The sequence below is a fragment of the Hyaloscypha bicolor genome (assembly GCF_002865645.1).
Source record: "Hyaloscypha bicolor E unplaced genomic scaffold K444scaffold_124, whole genome shotgun sequence".
Classification (NCBI taxonomy): domain Eukaryota; kingdom Fungi; phylum Ascomycota; class Leotiomycetes; order Helotiales; family Hyaloscyphaceae; genus Hyaloscypha; species Hyaloscypha bicolor.
This window is the reverse complement of record NW_020194626.1, coordinates 754395-772974: the sequence shown is the minus strand read 5'-3', so window position 1 is coordinate 772974 and position 18580 is coordinate 754395. Positions and strand designations below refer to the sequence as shown.

The 18580-nt window shown below is 50.0% G+C and overlaps 4 protein-coding genes across 4 annotated transcripts; 2 read left to right on the top strand and 2 right to left on the bottom strand.

Annotated features, from left to right (window-relative positions):
* Positions 1–601: 601 nt before the first annotated feature.
* K444DRAFT_81042 (uncharacterized protein) lies at positions 602–4879 on the bottom strand. Its single transcript, XM_024888733.1, has 3 exons — positions 4779–4879; positions 1252–4716; positions 602–1146 (listed from the first exon to the last, which is right to left on the bottom strand). Exons 2-3 carry the CDS (start codon positions 4682–4684, stop codon positions 791–793), a joined length of 3789 nt encoding a protein of 1262 aa, XP_024732727.1. The 5' UTR covers positions 4685–4716; positions 4779–4879; the 3' UTR covers positions 602–790.
* A 9515-nt stretch (positions 4880–14394) lies between these two features.
* K444DRAFT_536700 (uncharacterized protein) lies at positions 14395–14637 on the top strand (the record flags this gene model as incomplete). The annotated part of the gene is made up of 1 exon (XM_024875402.1): positions 14395–14637. A coding segment is annotated over one exon (243 nt), but the record flags the coding sequence as incomplete, so codon positions are not given.
* Positions 14638–16135: 1498 nt separating this feature from the next.
* K444DRAFT_80949 (NAD(P)-binding protein) lies at positions 16136–17701 on the top strand. Its single transcript, XM_024888732.1, has 6 exons — positions 16136–16424; positions 16476–16492; positions 16540–16889; positions 17007–17044; positions 17164–17389; positions 17442–17701. The coding sequence occupies exons 1-6, from the start codon at positions 16402–16404 to the stop codon at positions 17586–17588; spliced, it is 801 nt and encodes a 266-aa protein (XP_024732725.1). The 5' UTR covers positions 16136–16401; the 3' UTR covers positions 17589–17701.
* A 308-nt stretch (positions 17702–18009) lies between these two features.
* Positions 18010–18514, bottom strand: K444DRAFT_633350 (mitochondrial import inner membrane translocase subunit tim-16; the record flags this gene model as incomplete). Its single annotated transcript, XM_024883598.1, has 2 exons — positions 18010–18426; positions 18512–18514. 2 exons carry the CDS (start codon positions 18512–18514, stop codon positions 18010–18012), a joined length of 420 nt encoding a protein of 139 aa, XP_024732724.1.
* Positions 18515–18580: the final 66 nt, after the last annotated feature.

Below are 18580 nucleotides of genomic sequence, written 5' to 3'. Positions count from 1 at the left end.
AGGAACAGTTTCATTTCCTCCTTACTTTCAAAAGGGAAATCTCGATGGCAAAGTCAAAAGCTTTCTTTATTGTCTGTTTCCACTATGTACATGAAGCTCCCCAGTCCCTGACCGAGAGCGACTGTTCGTGGAGGTGGTTAGAGCATCTTTAAACAACCCTCCCCAACTATTGCCAACACGTGATAGAACGCAAGATATAAATGTTAATCATGCTTGCAGTGCAGCAGTTGCTTTCTTTGGTTACGCACTCAGACCTGCAAAGCGAGAGAAGCAACATGTCTGCGCTCGAGAGCATCCAAGGAGATGTCGAGGCACGGCAAGCCGAGGCGTTTTTAGTGGTCCCCGATTCATTCTACATTCGAAACCAATCTTTCCAAATTCCTGACGTTAAAGTTGAAGAAATTGATATATAATTTTATTTTAATATAGTGTATCATCTCAATGGCTACCTCGCCCGTTAGATATATCCACACCGCCTCACCATACAGCCAAACACCGCTTTACAGATAACCATCTCCGACACACCAGGCCAGCTGAAGCATCAGTGACGAACATATTGGTACAAACACTCCTCCTCATTCCCACCAAACCACAATTCGTGGCTCCAAAGGAAAGAGGCATGATTACACGCGTTCGCTCTCAAAACGCCAAATCCCTCCCAGTCTTTTTAAAGCGCCATGGGGTTGATATACATATGAAAGTCTCGTGTAAACATTATCTGATACATGGAAAATATGGCAAGGGTATATATATAAGGCCGTATAATAACGGCCCGCATTCATAAGAAACACTAAAACATCCCGCCTTCACCAAGGCGCGGAGGACTTCCTGAGCCGATGGGAAAAGATGGAACCGCTGGGCTTGGAGCGGCTTGAGCGGCGTGTCTGGCCCGGGCATTGAGGTTCCCACCTTCGCTCGAGGATTTCCGGAGCTTCTGCCGGTGCTTGGATTTAAATTCACCTTCATCCGCGGAAAAGGTGCTCATTTCCTCGGTAGATTGAGTTGCTGATGGCATAGAGTGGATTTCATCGTACTCGTCTTTCTTTCCCATCAAGGTCCCAAAGATCGCACGGGTTTGGCGACGTTTAGGATTCACGGGAGGAATGGGTGGCGCATAAACCTCAGTGCCATTCTGCAAGGACGACCCTGGAGGAAGATTAACTGTGGTGACTCTGGATGTGGAAGAAATGAATCTTGGTTCAGAAATGTCGGACTTGTTGATGGATCTCTTCCGATGTGTAGGGATCCCACCTTGGCTCTGGAAACCCTGTACGGTTGGTGTATTGGCTCCGGAACCAGCGGGTGAAGGTTGGATCAATGCTGGTGTCGCGTTGACCACGAATGGAGCTGTGGGAGAAGGTCTAGGTGCAAGACCAATTTCAGGTGTCTCGCGGCCACTCTGAAGCATCATCGGGGACTTTTGGCTATCGTAATATCCAGCAGTTGCTAAATTGCTATTGCTTCTTGATCTGCTGTTGGAGCCAAGCATTGGCGATGGAATTGGAGACTGAGAAAATCCCATGCCTGGATTCCCGGGCGATCTTGGAGCAAAGCGTGCAGAAGGAACTTCGAGTTCTTCATAGTAGCCTTGACTAGAGCTCGACGTGCCCTCAGCCATTGCCTTTGCTAAGTCGTCTTTGTATCGCCCATTTCGACTTTTGGAACGTCCCCCTGAGGTATCAGAGCCGGATCGATCTCTTGAAGCGCCGGACGGCGGTCTCGATCCAGAGCGTGGCGTTCCCGCACTGTCCTTGCTGTCTCGGCCGCTACCTGTATTGAATGAATGGGTCACAGGTGGGGGGTGCTGTCTTCTCTCTCGACTTTGCGTGCGGGGTCCAGTCCGAATATTGGGGGGGATTCGGTCGCCATTTGGTGCTCGCTGGCGCGGCTGGTGATCCATCCGGGAATTGGACCATTCCGACTCACTCGCTTCCGCTGCCATCCGTTGTTGATTTTGTTGATGCCTCAATGTAACCTGCTTCTCACGATCACGCTGTGCATCCCTGCGAGCCTGTCGAAAATCTCTAGTCTGTGTGGGCGACGTGGGAGGCTTCGCCACCCCTCGCAGCATCTCCTCTTCTTCCTTTTGCCATGGAGTCTCCTCAAAACTTTGCTTGTTTGGTGAGTGAGAGCTGGTCATAGTCGCATTTCCAATGCCCAACATCTTCATAGCTTTGGTCTGTCCAGGTTCTTTTGTTCCGCTGATTACCGACCCACGACTCGACTTGGTCTTCAGAAGCCCCAAAGGATTGTTCTTCAAAGGTAACTCAGACCCTAGCATGGGGCTTTCGGCCTTGCTCTCCGTCTCAACGAAACTCTTCAGACTCTCTTGAACACGCCTTCGACGGGTGGCGAGCTCATTCTGGAAGTCTTGACGTTCTTTCTGGGTCTCGGAGCTTCCATTTCTGGTGTGATGATTCTCCATTTCCTTCTCCCATGATGGCTTGCGGGGACCCTGCCCAGTTACTTCAATATTTGGCGAACGAGTTGAGAGCGGAGCAGGCAAGACTTCGTCCATTCTCGCCATGTCAGAGGCGCCATCCTGACCAAAATTGGCGTCCTTATAATAATCATGATCCCAATCGTCTGATTCCCAGGGGTTGTTTTTAGTTGCATAATCATTCTGCGGTAATGACTCGGTGTGATCGAATGGGAAACGAGACGTTATGCCAGCCGATGGTTCCCCGCCATATATCGATGAGCTGTTGCTATCCGCCCTCAGGTGCTGGCGAAATTGATGAATGTCTATCAGACCCACCGTTGGACCTAGAGTAGGGGAGTCTGCTGGAGGCTGGGTTGCAGGATGAGGCTGCAGATTGGTAGTCGTGAGTTGAGTACGAGTTTCCGTAAGTCCATTTGAGGTTTCCTCATTGGTTTGCTGCCGGTTCGCAGGATGCTCTGACTCCGGAGGGCGTTCAAGATTCATTGGTAGATCCTGTCGATATTTGGCGTACAAATCAAGTGGTCGAAGAATTGCTTTTGGCTTGCTAGGTTCCTGCATCAAGTCGTTCGGAGAGCCCTGGGGGCTGCCGTCAGGCGAGCTCAAGAATGTTCCACCACCTGTGGATTCGTTTTCTGGTACAGGATTCTCAGTTCTCAAGGTTTCTGGGATTCGGTCCTTTGGTAGAAAATGTCTTTGGGCTGAGGAGTTTGATCTCGAACTGCCGGACGCGAAGGTAAGGTTCGAGTCTGCACGGGTACGGCTCACTTGCTGTTGTTGTCGAGGGACAAAAGCACGGGGTGGCGAGTTCTTCCGAGGTGGTGTTTCTCTTCCCTGTTGCATCTGAAGCTGTCTTTGAGAGTACTTGTTCTCGTCATATGGTTGGACAGGCTTTGAAAAGGCACCTAACGCTGTAGCTTTGCCTCTATCATTGGGTTGAAGTGCAAGAGAGACGGGATCGTCGTGCTCGCTCATCGGAGGACTTAGAGGGGGAGAGGTCATCCCAAAGGGCTTACTTTCAATAGCATTGTTCTGTCTTGCAGTAAAGTCAAAAGTACCCATGGCAGCGCCTGTTGGGGGCGGGCTTGCCGCTCGAAGGTTTGGCATGCTGGCTTTCCCAGCAAGCTGGTGTCGGTCCCATCTCTCGCTCACATGAGGACCTGCTGTTGGTGAAAGTCCGAGGGGTGGAGTTTGGGCTCCAATGGTCCGCTGCCTAGTCAATGTGTCAATCCTGTTCATGGCAGAAAATTGCTGTTCATGCAGATGCTGATCGAGACCAGTCTCGTATAAGCGACGGCCTTTGGTCGTGGATCTCTCAAGGGTAGGGGTGCCCGAATTGGGAACATTCGGGGTCACTGGGGTATGTGCACCACTCAGAGATGGGGTTCTTTGTGAGGTAAAGGAGGTCGCGGCTGTGGACGTCCTGGTATTTGACGGACCGGCTGAAGACGTTGTAGATGAGGTTTCCCTGTTGCGATTGTAACCGGAAGGGGGTGGTGAGCTGGGTCGTGATGATTGAGCCTCCATCTCTTCGCGCTCTTGCCGTTCTGCCCGTTCCCGCCGTTCTTGTTCCCTTTCACGCTCACGGAGTCGTTGAAAGGCTGATTGGCTGACATCATTCTCATATAAAGCTCGACCGCCCATGCCCCCACCTGCACTATCAGTCGTGGTTTTTGAGGACCCAGATGAATTAACCGGGATCTTGTATATTTTCTGCCGACCACCAAAGAGATTGTTTCCTTCGCCTGGCTTTGACCGGTTCATGATGCTGCCTGTGTGTGTAGAATCATCGTCGGTTCCGTAACCGTCCGTTGTGTGGAAGGAGTCGGCCCTTCCAAAGGCGAAAGGAGGTCTGATTGATCCGTTGATTGACGAAACCTCTGCAATATCTGATAATCCATGTGACTGAAACCCGAAGTCATTTAACCTCGACTGCCGCTTGGGAAATAGAACACTGTCATCACTCGCCTTTCCAATCTTCGATTTAGGGTCGTCTTGTTCGCGGAGCATGGAAAATCGTGCGGAGAGACCGCTCATTAACAGACTCGTCCGAAAGTCGTCTGACGATGGCAACGCAGTGGCAAGATCGATCTCTAGCTTAGGCTCCGGTTCCTGACCCTTCTTGCCTCGTCTGAAAGTCTTCGAGGACTTCACAGGTGCTAGTGGGGGTCCATCGGAATCGGTCGAGACTCGGACCAAACCTTCAGCCTCCTTGGCTTTCTTCTTTGTTCGAAATCGATTCATTTTGCTCCTCCTTTCCTGCCCTGCCGCAAGTCCTGAATGGCGTCAGTAATGGAACTTTGCCCCGAGGGAATTGACTTTAAAAGGTAGAACTGACAGCCACGATTGGAGAGAGCAAGCCAACAAGCTCGATCTAAGCTCTTCGACCTAGCAACGAGAAGAAAAAATTAGGTCGTCGAGCCGATTTGGTTCGAAATGAAGGACTGAAGTGACCGGTCCGACAGCAGGCTTGAGCGCGGGGGTTAAAGTCTATTAGGGACAAGCATCAGCCCTGAGGATATAAGAGGGAGTAAGTGTGGCAAGTCTTGGGAGCAACACACAGGCTGTGAGGTAAGGTTAATCCGTCCGAACACGGCAAGCAATGGCCGTGATGATTCGTTTCGGAGGATATCGACAAGTCCAATGTCGATGTACAATGTCACCAGTTGTGTAGGGCTACACGGGAGTGGTGCTTCAGGTTTGAGGATCGTTGTGTCGGGGTCGTTTCGGTATCCCTGGATTCGATGTCCCCATGTATGCAGAGATTATTCTGCCGAAAAGTTTATCGGCGTGGAGGGATGCTTTCGACGACAAGCGACGAGTTGTAGCTGCGGCGAGTTTCGAAGGTTCTTCGCGCGTCGATTTGTTTTTGGGCGCAATTAGAACGAAGGACGCGGCGCCTTGAGGCAGCCCAGTGCGGATCGTTGCAGCAGAATGAGCGTTGCTCGGAAATTCGTGTGACAATGCATTAATCAACAATGATCGGTTGTAAATGAGTGTGGCGGGCGCAGATCCCTTTTTTGGTCTGATGTCTCTAGGACAATGTGTTTGCGTGTTCGATTCGATTATCCGTGGATGTTTGCTCGACGAGCGGTGGCGTTGGGGGAAGGAGAGTGGAAGTGGCAGTGGAAGTGGAAGCAGAAGCAGAAGCGGAAGTAGAAAGCAGAAGCAGGAGAGAAGAAAGACCAATACAGGAAACTCCGTGAACAAAATGAAGTGACAGAGAGAGGGGGATTGGGCGCGCACCGGGGTCGAGGCTTGTGTTGCTCGGGTGCAGGGAAGGCTTTTTGGTGGCCGCGCTCGTGGACTTTTGGTCTGGGGAGGCGGGCGGGCAGGCAGGTAGGGCAGGCTACGCAGGCAAGGCAGGCGTGGGAGGTTGGCTTGTTGGAACTTGGATGCAGCCAGGAACAAGCGAGATCCTGCAGCACTGGCGTTGGAAAAGTGCCGTCCCAGACTCCCACACCCCGTCCCTCATCGAAACCCGCGAGCGAGCATCCCATCCCGTCACGCCGTGCATCCCTGGATTCGCGGAAAAGGGCCAGGCGAGGGCGGGAGTCGGGAGATCGGGGCCTATCACTTGTATTTCGCCGCCGCGGGCAAGGCACAATCAGATCGTCCAGTTGCAAGACCAAGAAAGCGCGATGTGATGTGTTGTTGCAAGAGCAGAATGAAGGAGCGCAGCGCAGAGGGGAGCAGCGCAGAGAGGAGCAGCGCAGAGCAGAGAGAAAGTCTGGTTGCACAGGAATTCAAGGATATTCGCTGTTGTCTGCAGCTTTGCTTTGGCAGCTTTGCAGACCCAGCCTGCGAGCGCCTGCCTGCCTCCCTGCCTCCCTGCCTCTCTGCTCTGCATTCGGAGCTTTGACAACCTCACAGCGTGCATCTCAGGAGCAGAAGCTCCCTGTCAACGCTTCTCGGTCCTCTGTTCTTCCAGAACACTCCACCCTTTCCTCCAATCTATCCCTGGATTTGGGCTCGAGATGCAGTAAACTTTGTTATTATTGCAGAAGCCGCAGGTTTATTGCAAACACTCGGAGCCGCAGAACTGTGCCCCACAGCTGAGCTTGCTGAAAGGGACCCCTAACCCCTTCACCAGACGATCGAGTCTTTGGTGACTTGGGATTCTGTGTGGTCCCTCGGTCCCCGGCACAGCGTCCACGCGCCATGCGGTGGTATTTTAAGCTGTGCCCTTCCAAGGATCGTGATGGCGCCGACGATTCGCTGGTTGAGCGCCAAAGGACCTGCGCAAGCGTTTCGCGTTCCCCTTGAATTTCTCCTTTCACGAAAATCACTTTCTTCAGGGTCCTGTAGGCTGTGGCAAAGCGACTTGACATCTGGAAGATGTCCTCCTTGTCTCGCAGAGCTGTTTGTCTTGCGGGTGAGTGGTGAGTCTTCTTGACCGTGTGTCCTATGTCCGTCCTCAAGTGTCTCTCGACGCTCGGACCTCGGCCTCAAGATCAGCTATCGCACCTGTGGCATTCGAAAATTTCGAAGGCCAGGTGAACATGGGTCTTTTTTTCCTTTTCATGGTGTCTCTCTCTCCCTTGACACAACGGTACGAGCCTCTCTCCAACGTCCTCCCCGCGGCCCATGGGCGTTTCAGATGCTCCAAAAGCCAAAATGCTTCTCTTCTCTCCGCCATGGTTGTCGATGTCTTCTCCCACCCGTGTCGCATGATCTCTCTAGATGTGCTTCTCAGAGGACAGAGGCAATCAATAATGGCCATGCAAGGTTGACTCGTGTGCGACGAACATCAAGTGCACTAACTGTGGACTAAAAATGGCCCAAAGGGATGATTTCGTGTGGGCAAGGCCAAAAAGGGGTTCCAGTTTGGCCGTGCAGCCTGCGGCCAGGGGTCAAATGCAAGCAAGGATGGGGACCTCTCCGAGAACCCCGGCTCGATCCCATGCACCGTTCCATCCACGGCTTCCGCAGAGGCGCAGAACCCATGGAGCCGGAGACGGCTGCATCCCGGCCGACCACCCACAGCGCAGCTGTACCTGGAGCTTTCCTTCTTTTGTCTCTTAGCGCAAATCAACCCGCGAAACCTTGCTAGTGGATGGATGTGTGGGCGCCGTGTGGGTCCATCTCATCTCCATCGTCGTCTCAGCCTCTCAGGCGTTGAGGCGATCAAGAAGATCTTCACTGCTCGCATCGCAGTCTTCGCAGAGCCAGCTTGAACTCGTCTAGTGAGGCTTCGAGTTCGTCCAAGCTGAGAGCAGATCGCCAAAGCCCTCTGAACGTTGAACCGGAATCCGCCGATCCTGTCTGTGCCTTCGTCGAGAAGTGAGACTGTTTGTCTTGGTAAGTTGGTAGGAACCAAAGACGGGGTATCTCGAGGTCACTCCATGAAGCCCACTTCCCCTCTTCTTTTTCTCTCAAGAGCAAAAGCTCCTGTTGACAGTTGACACTTCCTATGATAATTTCTTATCATGGTTCTAAGACTGACAGCGCAGGGTCTGGATACAAATCCGAGACCTTGGTTTGAGACCTCACGACAATTGTATGCTGAAGTACAACATGATTCAGACTTACTCTGAACGTGGGTTCCTGCCCGGTGTCAACTCCTGGCGATGTCATCTGCAGCTCAGTTTGCTCTATTGACGGGGACTACTGTCATCGTTGCTTAGCTATCGAGACTTCGAGAAGCAACTATCACCAACTATCGATATGTCCAAGCCTCTTGACACATAGCCTTGTATGTTAAAATTAGCCGTACAGAACACTTTCCACCGTTCCTTCATTTCGCTCCGCTCTTGAAACTCTGCCTTTACGTAGGGCTTGCAGCTTCAAAAATAACCCTCCAAGCTAGCAACGGCGATGGGATTCTCGATCTCCATCCATGATCCATGGTCCCCTCACAGGGAGCCTCAAGAACCAAGGAACAACAGAAACCCCGCCACAGGGCAAAGCGCCGGCCATCCCGAGAACTTCCAATCTCATGTTCAGATCTTGCGTAAGACGAAGCCTAAAATCTGCAAACAAACCGTCCCTCTTTCCATTTCATCACGTCATAGCCTCCCTTCCCCAGCCCATCATCATCTCCGCAGAACTGCATCCGCACAGCTGGTCCAATGAAACAGATTTGCTCACCGCTGACAGGCCCATGAGTAATCCATCCGATTACATCGTCTCATCTGACCCTCGCAAGTCGCAAGCGACTCTCACGTTCGCATCAGCTGCTCAAATAATCGCGAAAGCCACATCCCAAGGCCGAACCGTGTCTCCGGGACAGCCCAAGCCCTCCCTGCAAATCTCATCTCCCACACATCGGAAATTATCGCCATCATCACCACCAACACCACCCTCTCCGCGCATCCAAAACCTGAAAAACCAGCCCCGTCCGAATCCTGCAATATCAAAACAATCTCGAACCGCGTCTCCCTCTTGTTGAAAGTGGGGTGTCCACGCGACTTGGGCTTTGCCGCCTCTATTTCTATCTCCGCTCTCGGTCGATTCTCCACTCAAAGCTTTGAAAGCATAGAATGGACAACCCCATCTCCGTTTCCCACGTTTGCGAGAACAGCGGTAACGGGCTTGTCTGTGATATAACGGGTGGATATGAGGGCATTGCGCCGAGGGAACTGGCGGCGGGCATCGAGCCGGAACAGTTCTATCTGTTTGCGTTATCCGCTTGCATACAAGCTCACGCCAGAATCGCGAACTTGACGCGAGAATGGTTCATTGTGGGGCGGCCAATGATGGCACTTCATTGAGGGGGGAGGTGGAAATTGGCATTGTGCTTGCTGCGATATTGTGGGGTAGCAGTGGCTCCTGCAGAGCTGAGGTGAAGTGAAGAGTTTTAATTCCCTATACATTTACACGCTGTAGACGAAGTCGTCTGGCAGCCCCTGATGGACATAGTTCAGGGGAGTGACATCAAGGAAAAGAGCATGTCGCATGTCGCGTGCACCCCTTGCCCATGGATCCAATGTGGGGAGCTCCATTCTTCCTCGGGACGCTGCACCGTCATAGTTGCTTCATATAAAGTATGCCTGGCATCTATTCCAATTTTAAAGTTATTTTGACAGCGGTAATATGTCGGTAACGAGAGAACCTCGTGGCTCAGGGCCATACTGTATCATGTTATTAATTTCGAGTGCCGGGAAGAGCCTGCTAAATTAGGAGTTCTCTGAGTTGTCATCGGCGTCTCGAGATGAGGATGTAGACAGCGCCAAGCCAAGTGCAGCCGAGTACGGAGCGGTATGTGTTATGGCGGGTTCAGCCGCTTCAAATTTTGGAATTCATTTACCTGCTACATCCTGTAAGGCTATGATTTTTTTTTTCCGCGCTAGTTTGAAGTTGCTCCTCCATGATGACATCCTTCATTTCACCAAGCGGAGTTTTCAGAACTACTTTCTGGGGCTCCAGAGCATCGAAGAAACAAAGCTGTTCGTTTTCAAAGAAAACCTCGTTTGAATCCTTAATCCGTCAGGAGGTGACTTGGAAAAAGAGCGAGAGATGGGAGCGTGGAGTAGAAATCCTCGTTCTGGCGGGGGGGAACTGCAGTCATTCGCCTCACATGGCAAGCAGAGTTTTTCTCAGTAAATCCATTAATACACTTCTTTTATTCCATCCGTAAAATTGCTATAGGACCCTGGACGAAACGTCCCGGCTCCAGCATTGCAGAGTTTTCAATCACCTCGGATCATCTGATGAGCTCAACAATTTCTCAACAGCCAAGAAAATTGACCATTCTTTCAATCTATTTGGTCTCAAGTCCTAGGTGGCTGTGGCCTCAGATCTCGTGTTATAGTCAGCAAGTCGGAGATTTTCCGGAAAAGAAGGCGTGAGAATTGCCTATTTTGCGAATGTGACAACTGTGCTTCTGCGTCTAGACGACTACTGCTAGCACCTCAAACAGGCTGTTCTCCTGGAGCCAGACTTATTTAATCGCGCGTCATTTCCTTCAGAAGACTGGTCCCTGGTGCTCGCCAAGGGCCTTTAGGCTGTCAGCAACCTCCTGGAGATCAATCATCTCTGTGTGGTCCTTCTCACTGTCCCAGTATCTCAGGACAATGAGTGCGATGTACAGCAGACGCACTTCCGTGCCTCGGGTCGCGAATGACCAGTGTTCAATATTATTCCGACGAAAATAATTCCCTCGGCCCGGAAGTATCTCCCTTCAAATGTTCAAAACTTTCTGGTACATTGAGAGAGCAGCGACTTGCAAAAAGACTCATTTCCTTGCATTCACTCTCTTTCCATTGCATCAGATAGAAAGCTGCCTTTCCGTCTAAACTCTTAGAGAAACTGTGCGATACCCAACAAAACGACTTCCTACTATCCACTCTCCTCCCATATCTCCAGATGAAATAAATTCTCAGAAATCTTCTCGGTGTTCGCTCTCGTCCCATCTCCTCCGATGGTATGAGTTCACTTATCGACTAAACTTCCACAGAATTGGACGGTGTGCAACAACAATCGCAAGGAAGATGAATCCCTCGAGGGGACCTCGATCAGATGAGAGCGAGGTTGAAACTCCTTCATTTTACATTCCAATGTACTAGAAAGCTTGGAACATTGATTTGCAACAAAACATCCGGTCATGATTCACTTTCTCAGCATACCGAACATTCTGCAAGTGGCATTACTACCATAACTCCTGGCCATTCTCACTGTCTCGTAGAATGCTTCAATGGTTTCTAGTTCTCACTGTGCTTTCTGAAATTTCCTAGCAGTCTTAGGATCATCTTCTTGTTAACTGGTCAAGTGTATCAGAAGTGTCAGAGTACGCAACTACTCTCATCATCTGATCATCTGAAACAACCCGGTTTCTTGACCATGGAAACCCAAAGATTCGGTGGTGAATCATTCGCTGAGGTCTGTCCTAATTGAAACTTGTCGTCGAACTTTCTCAAAACGGAAAGTGTGACTTCGAGGAAACCCATGCTACAACGCTGCTTCCACATTTAGTTCAAGAATCAGCCTTCCTCCTTAAAACATCCAATCGCAATTCCAACCAGATTCAACTCTGCAACCTCACTTCAACCAACCAACCTCTTCCCAGAGCTTTTGGATGCTCTATTCCTAGATTCGACTCCTACCACATTGTCGGATCCTACTCCTCCGGTTACAGTTCACCATGTCTCCTCAACGCCACCTCAGATATTTCGAGCCAGGAATCCTTTTCACGATCCTCGGGTTGCTTCATGCTAATTTGCTCCTCTCCTTCGCGCACGGCACCATCACCAAGACCGTCACCGTCCAAACCCTCCCCTACGTCCCGCAAGCCTCGCCACCGTCCCAAAGCATCTCGTTCACAGATCCAACGGACCCCGATGTTACATTCATCTTCGAGTGCCCAACCAAATGCAACGGCGGAGCGGCATGCGAGTGGGTCAACCCGACGAACTGCAGCGAGTATATCAACTGCGATTTTCGACGGGAGCCGCTTCTGCTTGCTTGTGACGAAGGCTTGCATTTCTGGAGCCAAATGAGGCAGTGTGCTCCGCCGGTCCAGGCCAAGTGCAAGTTGAACAAAGATAAGGAAAAGGGGGTTGGAAATCAAGATTTGTGAAGGGTTGTGTGGGTGATGGGTGGTCATCGGAGAATGGCTGCGGGCTTGAGGGAGAGGATTACGCATGGACTTTTCAGGAACTTTGATATGGCTAGGGTGGATGCAAAAGAAACATAATTGTGAGCATTCTCTAGAATCTGGCTGTTGGGAAGAGTATTGACTAACATTGCTTTACAGGGATTGCGGTGGTTTCTCATTCGATTGCGGCGATAAGATCAATCGACATCCTCGACCTTCTGAATGGTTTACTATTATGGAATGATGAAGATAATGACAGAGATGCGCGATTGCTTACGATACTCCTTGAGACTGGTGTGAAGGGGGCTGAAAGCTATTCTTTGCGAATTGCATGGCGTTTGAGAGTTCACGAGGGGCAAAGCAACTTCGATGCATTCGTAATTCCTACCTGCTCCTAATTCCATTGGCGTGCAAAGAAATTCCATAGGAGTGGCACACACAGGCCTCTCTAGCCATATCTGCTTCTCATCCGACGCAGCCTGTCCGACTCTCTTGGTTGTTTCGCCCCATGCCTCCCAGAATAGCCACGCTCCATCCCTCTCTTTTCCAGTACGTCCGTGATGTTCTGTAGAAATTACTTCGAGTTTCAGTGCGATTCGGAATAGCTCCTCGATTCCTATATTCTGCATAAGAGAATCGTCACCACGCCCTTCACATCATTAGGAATGTCAATATCACGTCCAACCAAATGCCGAGAGACTCAAGTCCCAACAATAGACCCCCAAATATCCCCCAATACGCTATCAAACACGACAGGAATCCCGCACGACATCCTCCACGTCCACGTCCTCAACGCCATTGACTCAGACCTTGTCCTCGGCCCTCGAGTCTCCGCTACCTACAGCAGCACTCACTGCTTCCCTATCAGTCGCGAATCCGTCAATCACGCCGTAAGCTTCCAGCATCCTTGCATCTCTCAAAACGATCCCAGTTCAACCATCGCGCACATCGGGACCAGGGAGGCAGAAAGCTCGATAACAAAAGCTTGTACAAGAGGATACCCGATATAATTTTGGCCGAAGTGGTGGGTGGGAGGTCATTGTTTGGAGGTGGAAGGAGAGAAGGTGCTGCTGGCGTGGGTGATTCGTTGGGCGGGGTGGAATGATGGGTATCAGGAGGAGAGGAGGGAAGTGATGTATGTGCGAATGGAAGGATATTGTGGATGTGATGTGCGACGTGCAGTGGGTGAACTTTGATGAGGAAGAGGAAATCGGGGGCAAGGAAGAGGCGGATGGGATGATGAGTGCTGTTAGCCATGAGCCTTTGCAGCGCGGGTTTTCGGCAATTGTGAAAGGGAGGCTGTTGGTAGGTGAAAAAGAGATTGTATTGGAATCGAAGACAACACGTGCGTGCAGCAAAAGGGTGGGGGATTGGGTTCATCGCTTCCATAAGCGAGCCCCTGAAACTCCTTTTCGATAGCAAGAATGCTGAAATTTTTCGAGCCAGAGTCTAACAATATGAGGAATCCTATATAGTAGGACGTATCGAGTTCCTTCTAAGTTCGCAAGAATATCAAAAATTGAAGTCGAGAGGAGAAGAATCTTGTGGTTCGTAGGCCTGTGGGGTGAATGAAGCCGCACCGACTTTCAATTTGTCCAGTTACCATCTAGTACATTAGCTTCCTGGAACATAGGAGTGTCCTCAACCTACCTGCTTTTGACCTATGTTGACAATGACCCACATGGACCCCAACTGCTACCCAAAATCCAGATCAAGTACAATTTCTCAACTGCGAGACGATTACTGACGCGTTGGCTGAATTGCAGGAAAGAGGCGTCTTTGGCGAGCTTGAGGGGCCTTACACTTGACATCTGGATTGCGGAACCCCTGGGCACTTTACGCCGACGAAATCAGTGCTCTACTTGCACGAGCCTCTGCACAAAATTTGTTCAGCTACTCTACAAAAACTTTGGAGAAGTGAGCGAGAATGACTATCAACGCATTATACATGTGGGAACCGTATATGGTAGATTTAAACCTGGCCTGATTCGAACTTCCCTTTCCCTTTCCCTCGCTGTTTGCATTTGCTAACTAAGTAGTAGAGCTCATATCCAAATGAAAGCCCCACAATATCGTTCGAGTTCGTACTAGTGGGCTCATGGCGCCCACTCCGCGACTTCGGCGTCGAGGTCCGCACGCATTGGATTGAAATCTCTCGTCTGCGGAAGGGGATAGAGTACTGTAATATAATGCATCCAGGAGTCTGTGATCGTCTACTAAGTTGGCAGCAAATTCCACAATCCAAAACCTAATTCTGATCAATGTGAAGCGCGAGTGTCTCGTAGAAACAGAAGAGATTTTGAGTCATTGTGCTCCGAGCTACGTGTGGGGAAAGCAGCCAAGTCTGGCCACCACAAAGAGCAATTTTCGTGCTCTCTGTGAGCCAGGTATTCTCTAGAACGAGCAATAGAAGTCATAAATTCCGACAACTATTCGGGATGCAATTCGTTTGACAGATCCCGTAGGGACTGGCTTTCTGTGGGTGGACCGGCTCCGTATTATACAAGACGATGAGAAATCCAAATCCCAATTTATAGGCGCCATGAGCTCAATATACGCAAATGCAGATATTACCATCATGGTTTCTGGCGGAGCGGACGTGGACCACGGCCTTCTGGGTGTTGGCTCACACAAACGCCATTACGAGCGGTTCCTGTGCTAATTTGCGCCGGATAATTCAGTGTTTTGGAAATGCAGGGTAACCAATCACCAAGAGCACATTGACTGTGACAGTCTAGACGATGCAAATGGTCACAGAGTGTCATGGGAAACGTCGGTACTCGCCATCTCTGCGTCAAGAGGTCCTCGCCTTGATGAATAGCCTATGTTGGTGGAGGCATACAGCGAGCGTAAGCTTTCATTTCCTGAGGACAAACTCCGAGCGTTTCTAGGCGTGCTTGGAGCCCTTTGAGGCCGTTTCCAAGGAGTTTTCAACTTTAGTTTACCTGAGACTTTCTTCGAAGTATCTCTGCTATGGACATCAGCGTAAGATGCTCGTTCGACATCTGGACCAGCAGACAAGACTCAGCGTCTCTCTCAATTACTCAGTTGGTCCTGTGCAGGTTGAAGTGGTGCTGTAGGCATGTCCATGTGCTTACACACACTTCGTTATCTCCATTCCGGTTGGAAGGAACACTTCCACAGGTTCCAGGACTACGAATGCGTCAGTTGGTACCACGGTACAAAAAGCGGTCGAATTTCGAGAGCCGTGTTCCAATCAGCAACTCATTCTATGAATGGAAAGGTCTTTCAGAGAACCCGTCAGCAAAAGTCCCAGGCGGGTAGCACAGGGAGGCTCACCAAACTATCTTAGCGGGAGACGTTACACCAAGACATGGAGGGCCATGGGGAAAACCTATACCCGACGACCCTCTATCATAAGTTTTTCGGCTTGGAACTCACTTGGATTGCACTTATCGCAACATGGTACCTTCAGTCAAGGACGAGAGTAGAGAACTCTTGCAGATGAAGAGTGGCAGCCGCTTTAACACCGTCGAATTGGACTACAAGATTCAACAGATTGTGGGGAAATCCATGGTAGACCCATTTCGGTCAGAATATCTCAAAAATCATTCCAGCATCGTAGACAGCAGCGGCAAGCTATTGGGATTTCTCCAGAGTGGAACCAATGCCAACGATGGCCAACGATCGATTGACCTGATTGCTATTTCTAGCATGACAATATCACCAAGATATTTCGAATTTGCAACGCGTTGTCTCCCCGAGCTCCATTTTCGGTGCCTCTTCTTGGCACTTAATCTTGTCTACGATTTCTGTAACGTGCTCAGTGTTAAATGGCAGGGTGGAGTTGCGTACCGCATAGGATTTGGTCGGATATTAAAGGCAACTTGTGAAAGCAGTAACTACAAACAAGTTGAACTGGTTCTTGGATGATGTATTTTGAACGGAAAATATAAAAATAATTATAAACACTCTCGATAACTAAACTGTAGAAACTGACATGCCATATTCGTGACCCAGATGAGTTTTCCAACGAAAATTGTGTCCAGCGATGTCACCTAGCCCTTCGGTGGCAGTCATTCTTCGCTGACTGACTCTGGTAGCCTAGGAGGAATTTGGCGAGTTTAATGTGAACCAAATTGCGAGTCCTATTGTGCTCTCTAAACCCCAGCAATATCTTTTTGAAAATAAAGTACACATGCAAGCGGAAACGAAGGCAAAGATGTAAGTAGGAAGAAATGATCTTCAAACATATTGAAATAAGTGCAGATGCAGTGTTGACACAGGTGGGGCATAGGCGGGGAATTGCAGCCGAGGCAACTTTGTGCATACTTACTTCTTGAGGCCAGCTCGACCTGAATACAACACTGTTCACTAAATCCCTAAAAATTACAACAACACCAAGGACAGCATCTGAACACAATCATAACATCTATCTGCATAAATTCAGCGAAGAGATTTGAAAATGTCAGAGTTCTCTCCAGAATGGTTGGTTTCCAACTAAGAACACCCACCCCAAAGTCACTGACTACGTGCAAGCGTTGCATTCATTACTGGCAAGCCACGTCCGGTGCAAAATAATGGTTAGAGCTAATCTTAGAAGGTGCTGGCTCGGGAATCGGCCGAGCAGTAGCCTTGCGTCTCGTAGCTGATGGAATCAAGAACGTAGCTCTCATTGATCTCATCGAAGCTCACCTCGCGGACATAGCCGCCAAAATTGTCGAACTCGACCCGTCCATCGAAGTCCTCAAAATCGGAGCCGATTGCAGCAAAGAATATCAGGTCGATTCCGCAGTTGAGAAGACAGTTGCGACTTTCGGACGACTGGATATTTGTTTCAACGGAGCTGGCATTCCTGGAACAATTGCGAGAACAGCTGACATGAATTCCGACAATCTTGACGCAGTTCTTGGGGTTAATCTCAAAGGAGTTTGGTATTGCGAGAGAGCGCAAGTAGGTGTAGGGGCGGATGAATTTCCGAATTCTGAGTGTCTTGTGATATCCTTCCGAGACCATGACCCAGCCCTCCGGTTATGTTCTCTATCGAGCAATGGCTAACTCTAAAATTAGATTCGACAGATGTTGAAGCAAGAGTTGAGGCCGGTAACGTGAGTTTTTCTATGATAATACTGGATCACCCAGGCCAGATGTTGTGCTTCTGCGGGACAGCAATTACGCCATCCAGGGGAGAACAGCGCATCTGACCATGAAACTGACGCCTATCCAGGACTGGACTCCCACTCAAGACAAGGGGCACCATTCTCAACGTTGCATCTGTGAGTGGCAGCCTGGCCATTAGTAGAGTTTCGCCATATGTGATGTCGAAACACGGGGTCTTGGGATTGACCAAAACAGACGCCAAGGACTATGCTCCGGATGGGATCAGAGTCAACGCTATCAGTCCTGGATGGGTTAAGACTGAAATCAGCAAGATGCTCTGGGACAGCCCAAATGCAAGTTTCGGGCAGAGAATGCTCAAGGATTTTTATACTGACCTGTGAATAGAGCAACGCTGTTGCTGCGAGAGCGCCAATGGCTCGATGGGGTCTGCCGGAAGAAATAGCCTATACTGCTAGTTTTCTGCTGAGTGATAAATCAAGCTTTATCACTGGGACTTCTGTAGAGGTGGATGGGGGCTATACTGCTTGCTAATCGCTACGGCGAGAACTGTTTCTGAAATAAGTCACTAGTTTGCTTGAGAAAGGGGAGGGGGAATATACTTCGAGGGCAAGATCTACTTTCTAATTTCGAGAGAAATTCATGGACGAGTCCGTTCTCACCAACAAAGCGTGTGCAGTCCTAAGTGACTGTAACTTGAAATCTTCTCCATTCAAGACTTCGATATCGTACACGTGTATGTTGACCTCCAGGTCATGCAATGCCCAAACCACTTGAATATACATTAGAGCCCCAAACGCCTGGCTATGTCGAATACAGAGGGAAGATTTCGAGACTGTGCCCGGGTCGAAGGCCGCCATCACACGATTCAAAGCTGAGTTCCCTTTCCAACTCCCAAATCAACAACCGGGTATGGCCACCGCACCCAGCACCAGATATGTCACCACACTCAGTGCTATCGATCCTTGAAAACCTTTGGCTTCCATCCTTCCTTCAGCTCTGCTTCCCTACTTGCTTTCTCTTCCGCTTGCCGTATTTCCGACTCTATCCTCTCTCGCGCCCTTAGGATCTTGCTTTGTAGGTAGAAACTTCCACCCTTTTGCGGATCATTGACATCGAACAGCCTTTTGAATCTTTCTGTCACATCCTCCATATTTGCTTTCCCATTTTGTGGCGGCTTCACATTCAGGATCTTGCAGGCCTCTTCAAGCGTCAGTCCATGGGAGGCGAATGTGTTTGCAGCACCCGGATTGTTCTTTGCTTGCGCTTTGGCGTATTGTGAAGAGGCGGACGCTTGCTTCCATGCTTCTGCAAAGGCACGGCTGAGGACTCTTGTGCCGGTCACCACAACTTGGGTTATTATTCGATGCGCCTGAGATAGCAGTTAGCACTCAGCCATTGAGTAGTTCCTTCTGAATAAAGCAGACTTCTCTGAGTTGACCCAGGAAGCCACATACCATGCTGTAATGAAGCGACAACACACACTGCCTGCAAGATCAGAATCGTCCGTTGAATGTCAAGAATAG

Bases quoted from the DNA above. Each gene is read 5' to 3' on its own strand.
- K444DRAFT_81042 (XM_024888733.1), bottom strand. From the start codon at position 4,684: ATGAATCGATTTCGAACAAAGAAGAAAGCCAAGGAGGCTGAAGGTTTG. The intron at 1,147-1,251 runs GTGGGATCCCTA...ATCTTCCTCCAG, and splicing joins ACAGGGTTTCCAGAGCCAAG to GGTCGTCCTTGCAGAATGGC.
- K444DRAFT_80949 (XM_024888732.1), top strand. From the start codon at position 16,402: ATGTCAGAGTTCTCTCCAGAATG. The intron at 16,890-17,006 runs GTAGGTGTAGGG...CTCTAAAATTAG, and splicing joins GGTATTGCGAGAGAGCGCAA to ATTCGACAGATGTTGAAGCA. The intron at 17,390-17,441 runs GCAAGTTTCGGG...ACCTGTGAATAG, and splicing joins TGCTCTGGGACAGCCCAAAT to AGCAACGCTGTTGCTGCGAG.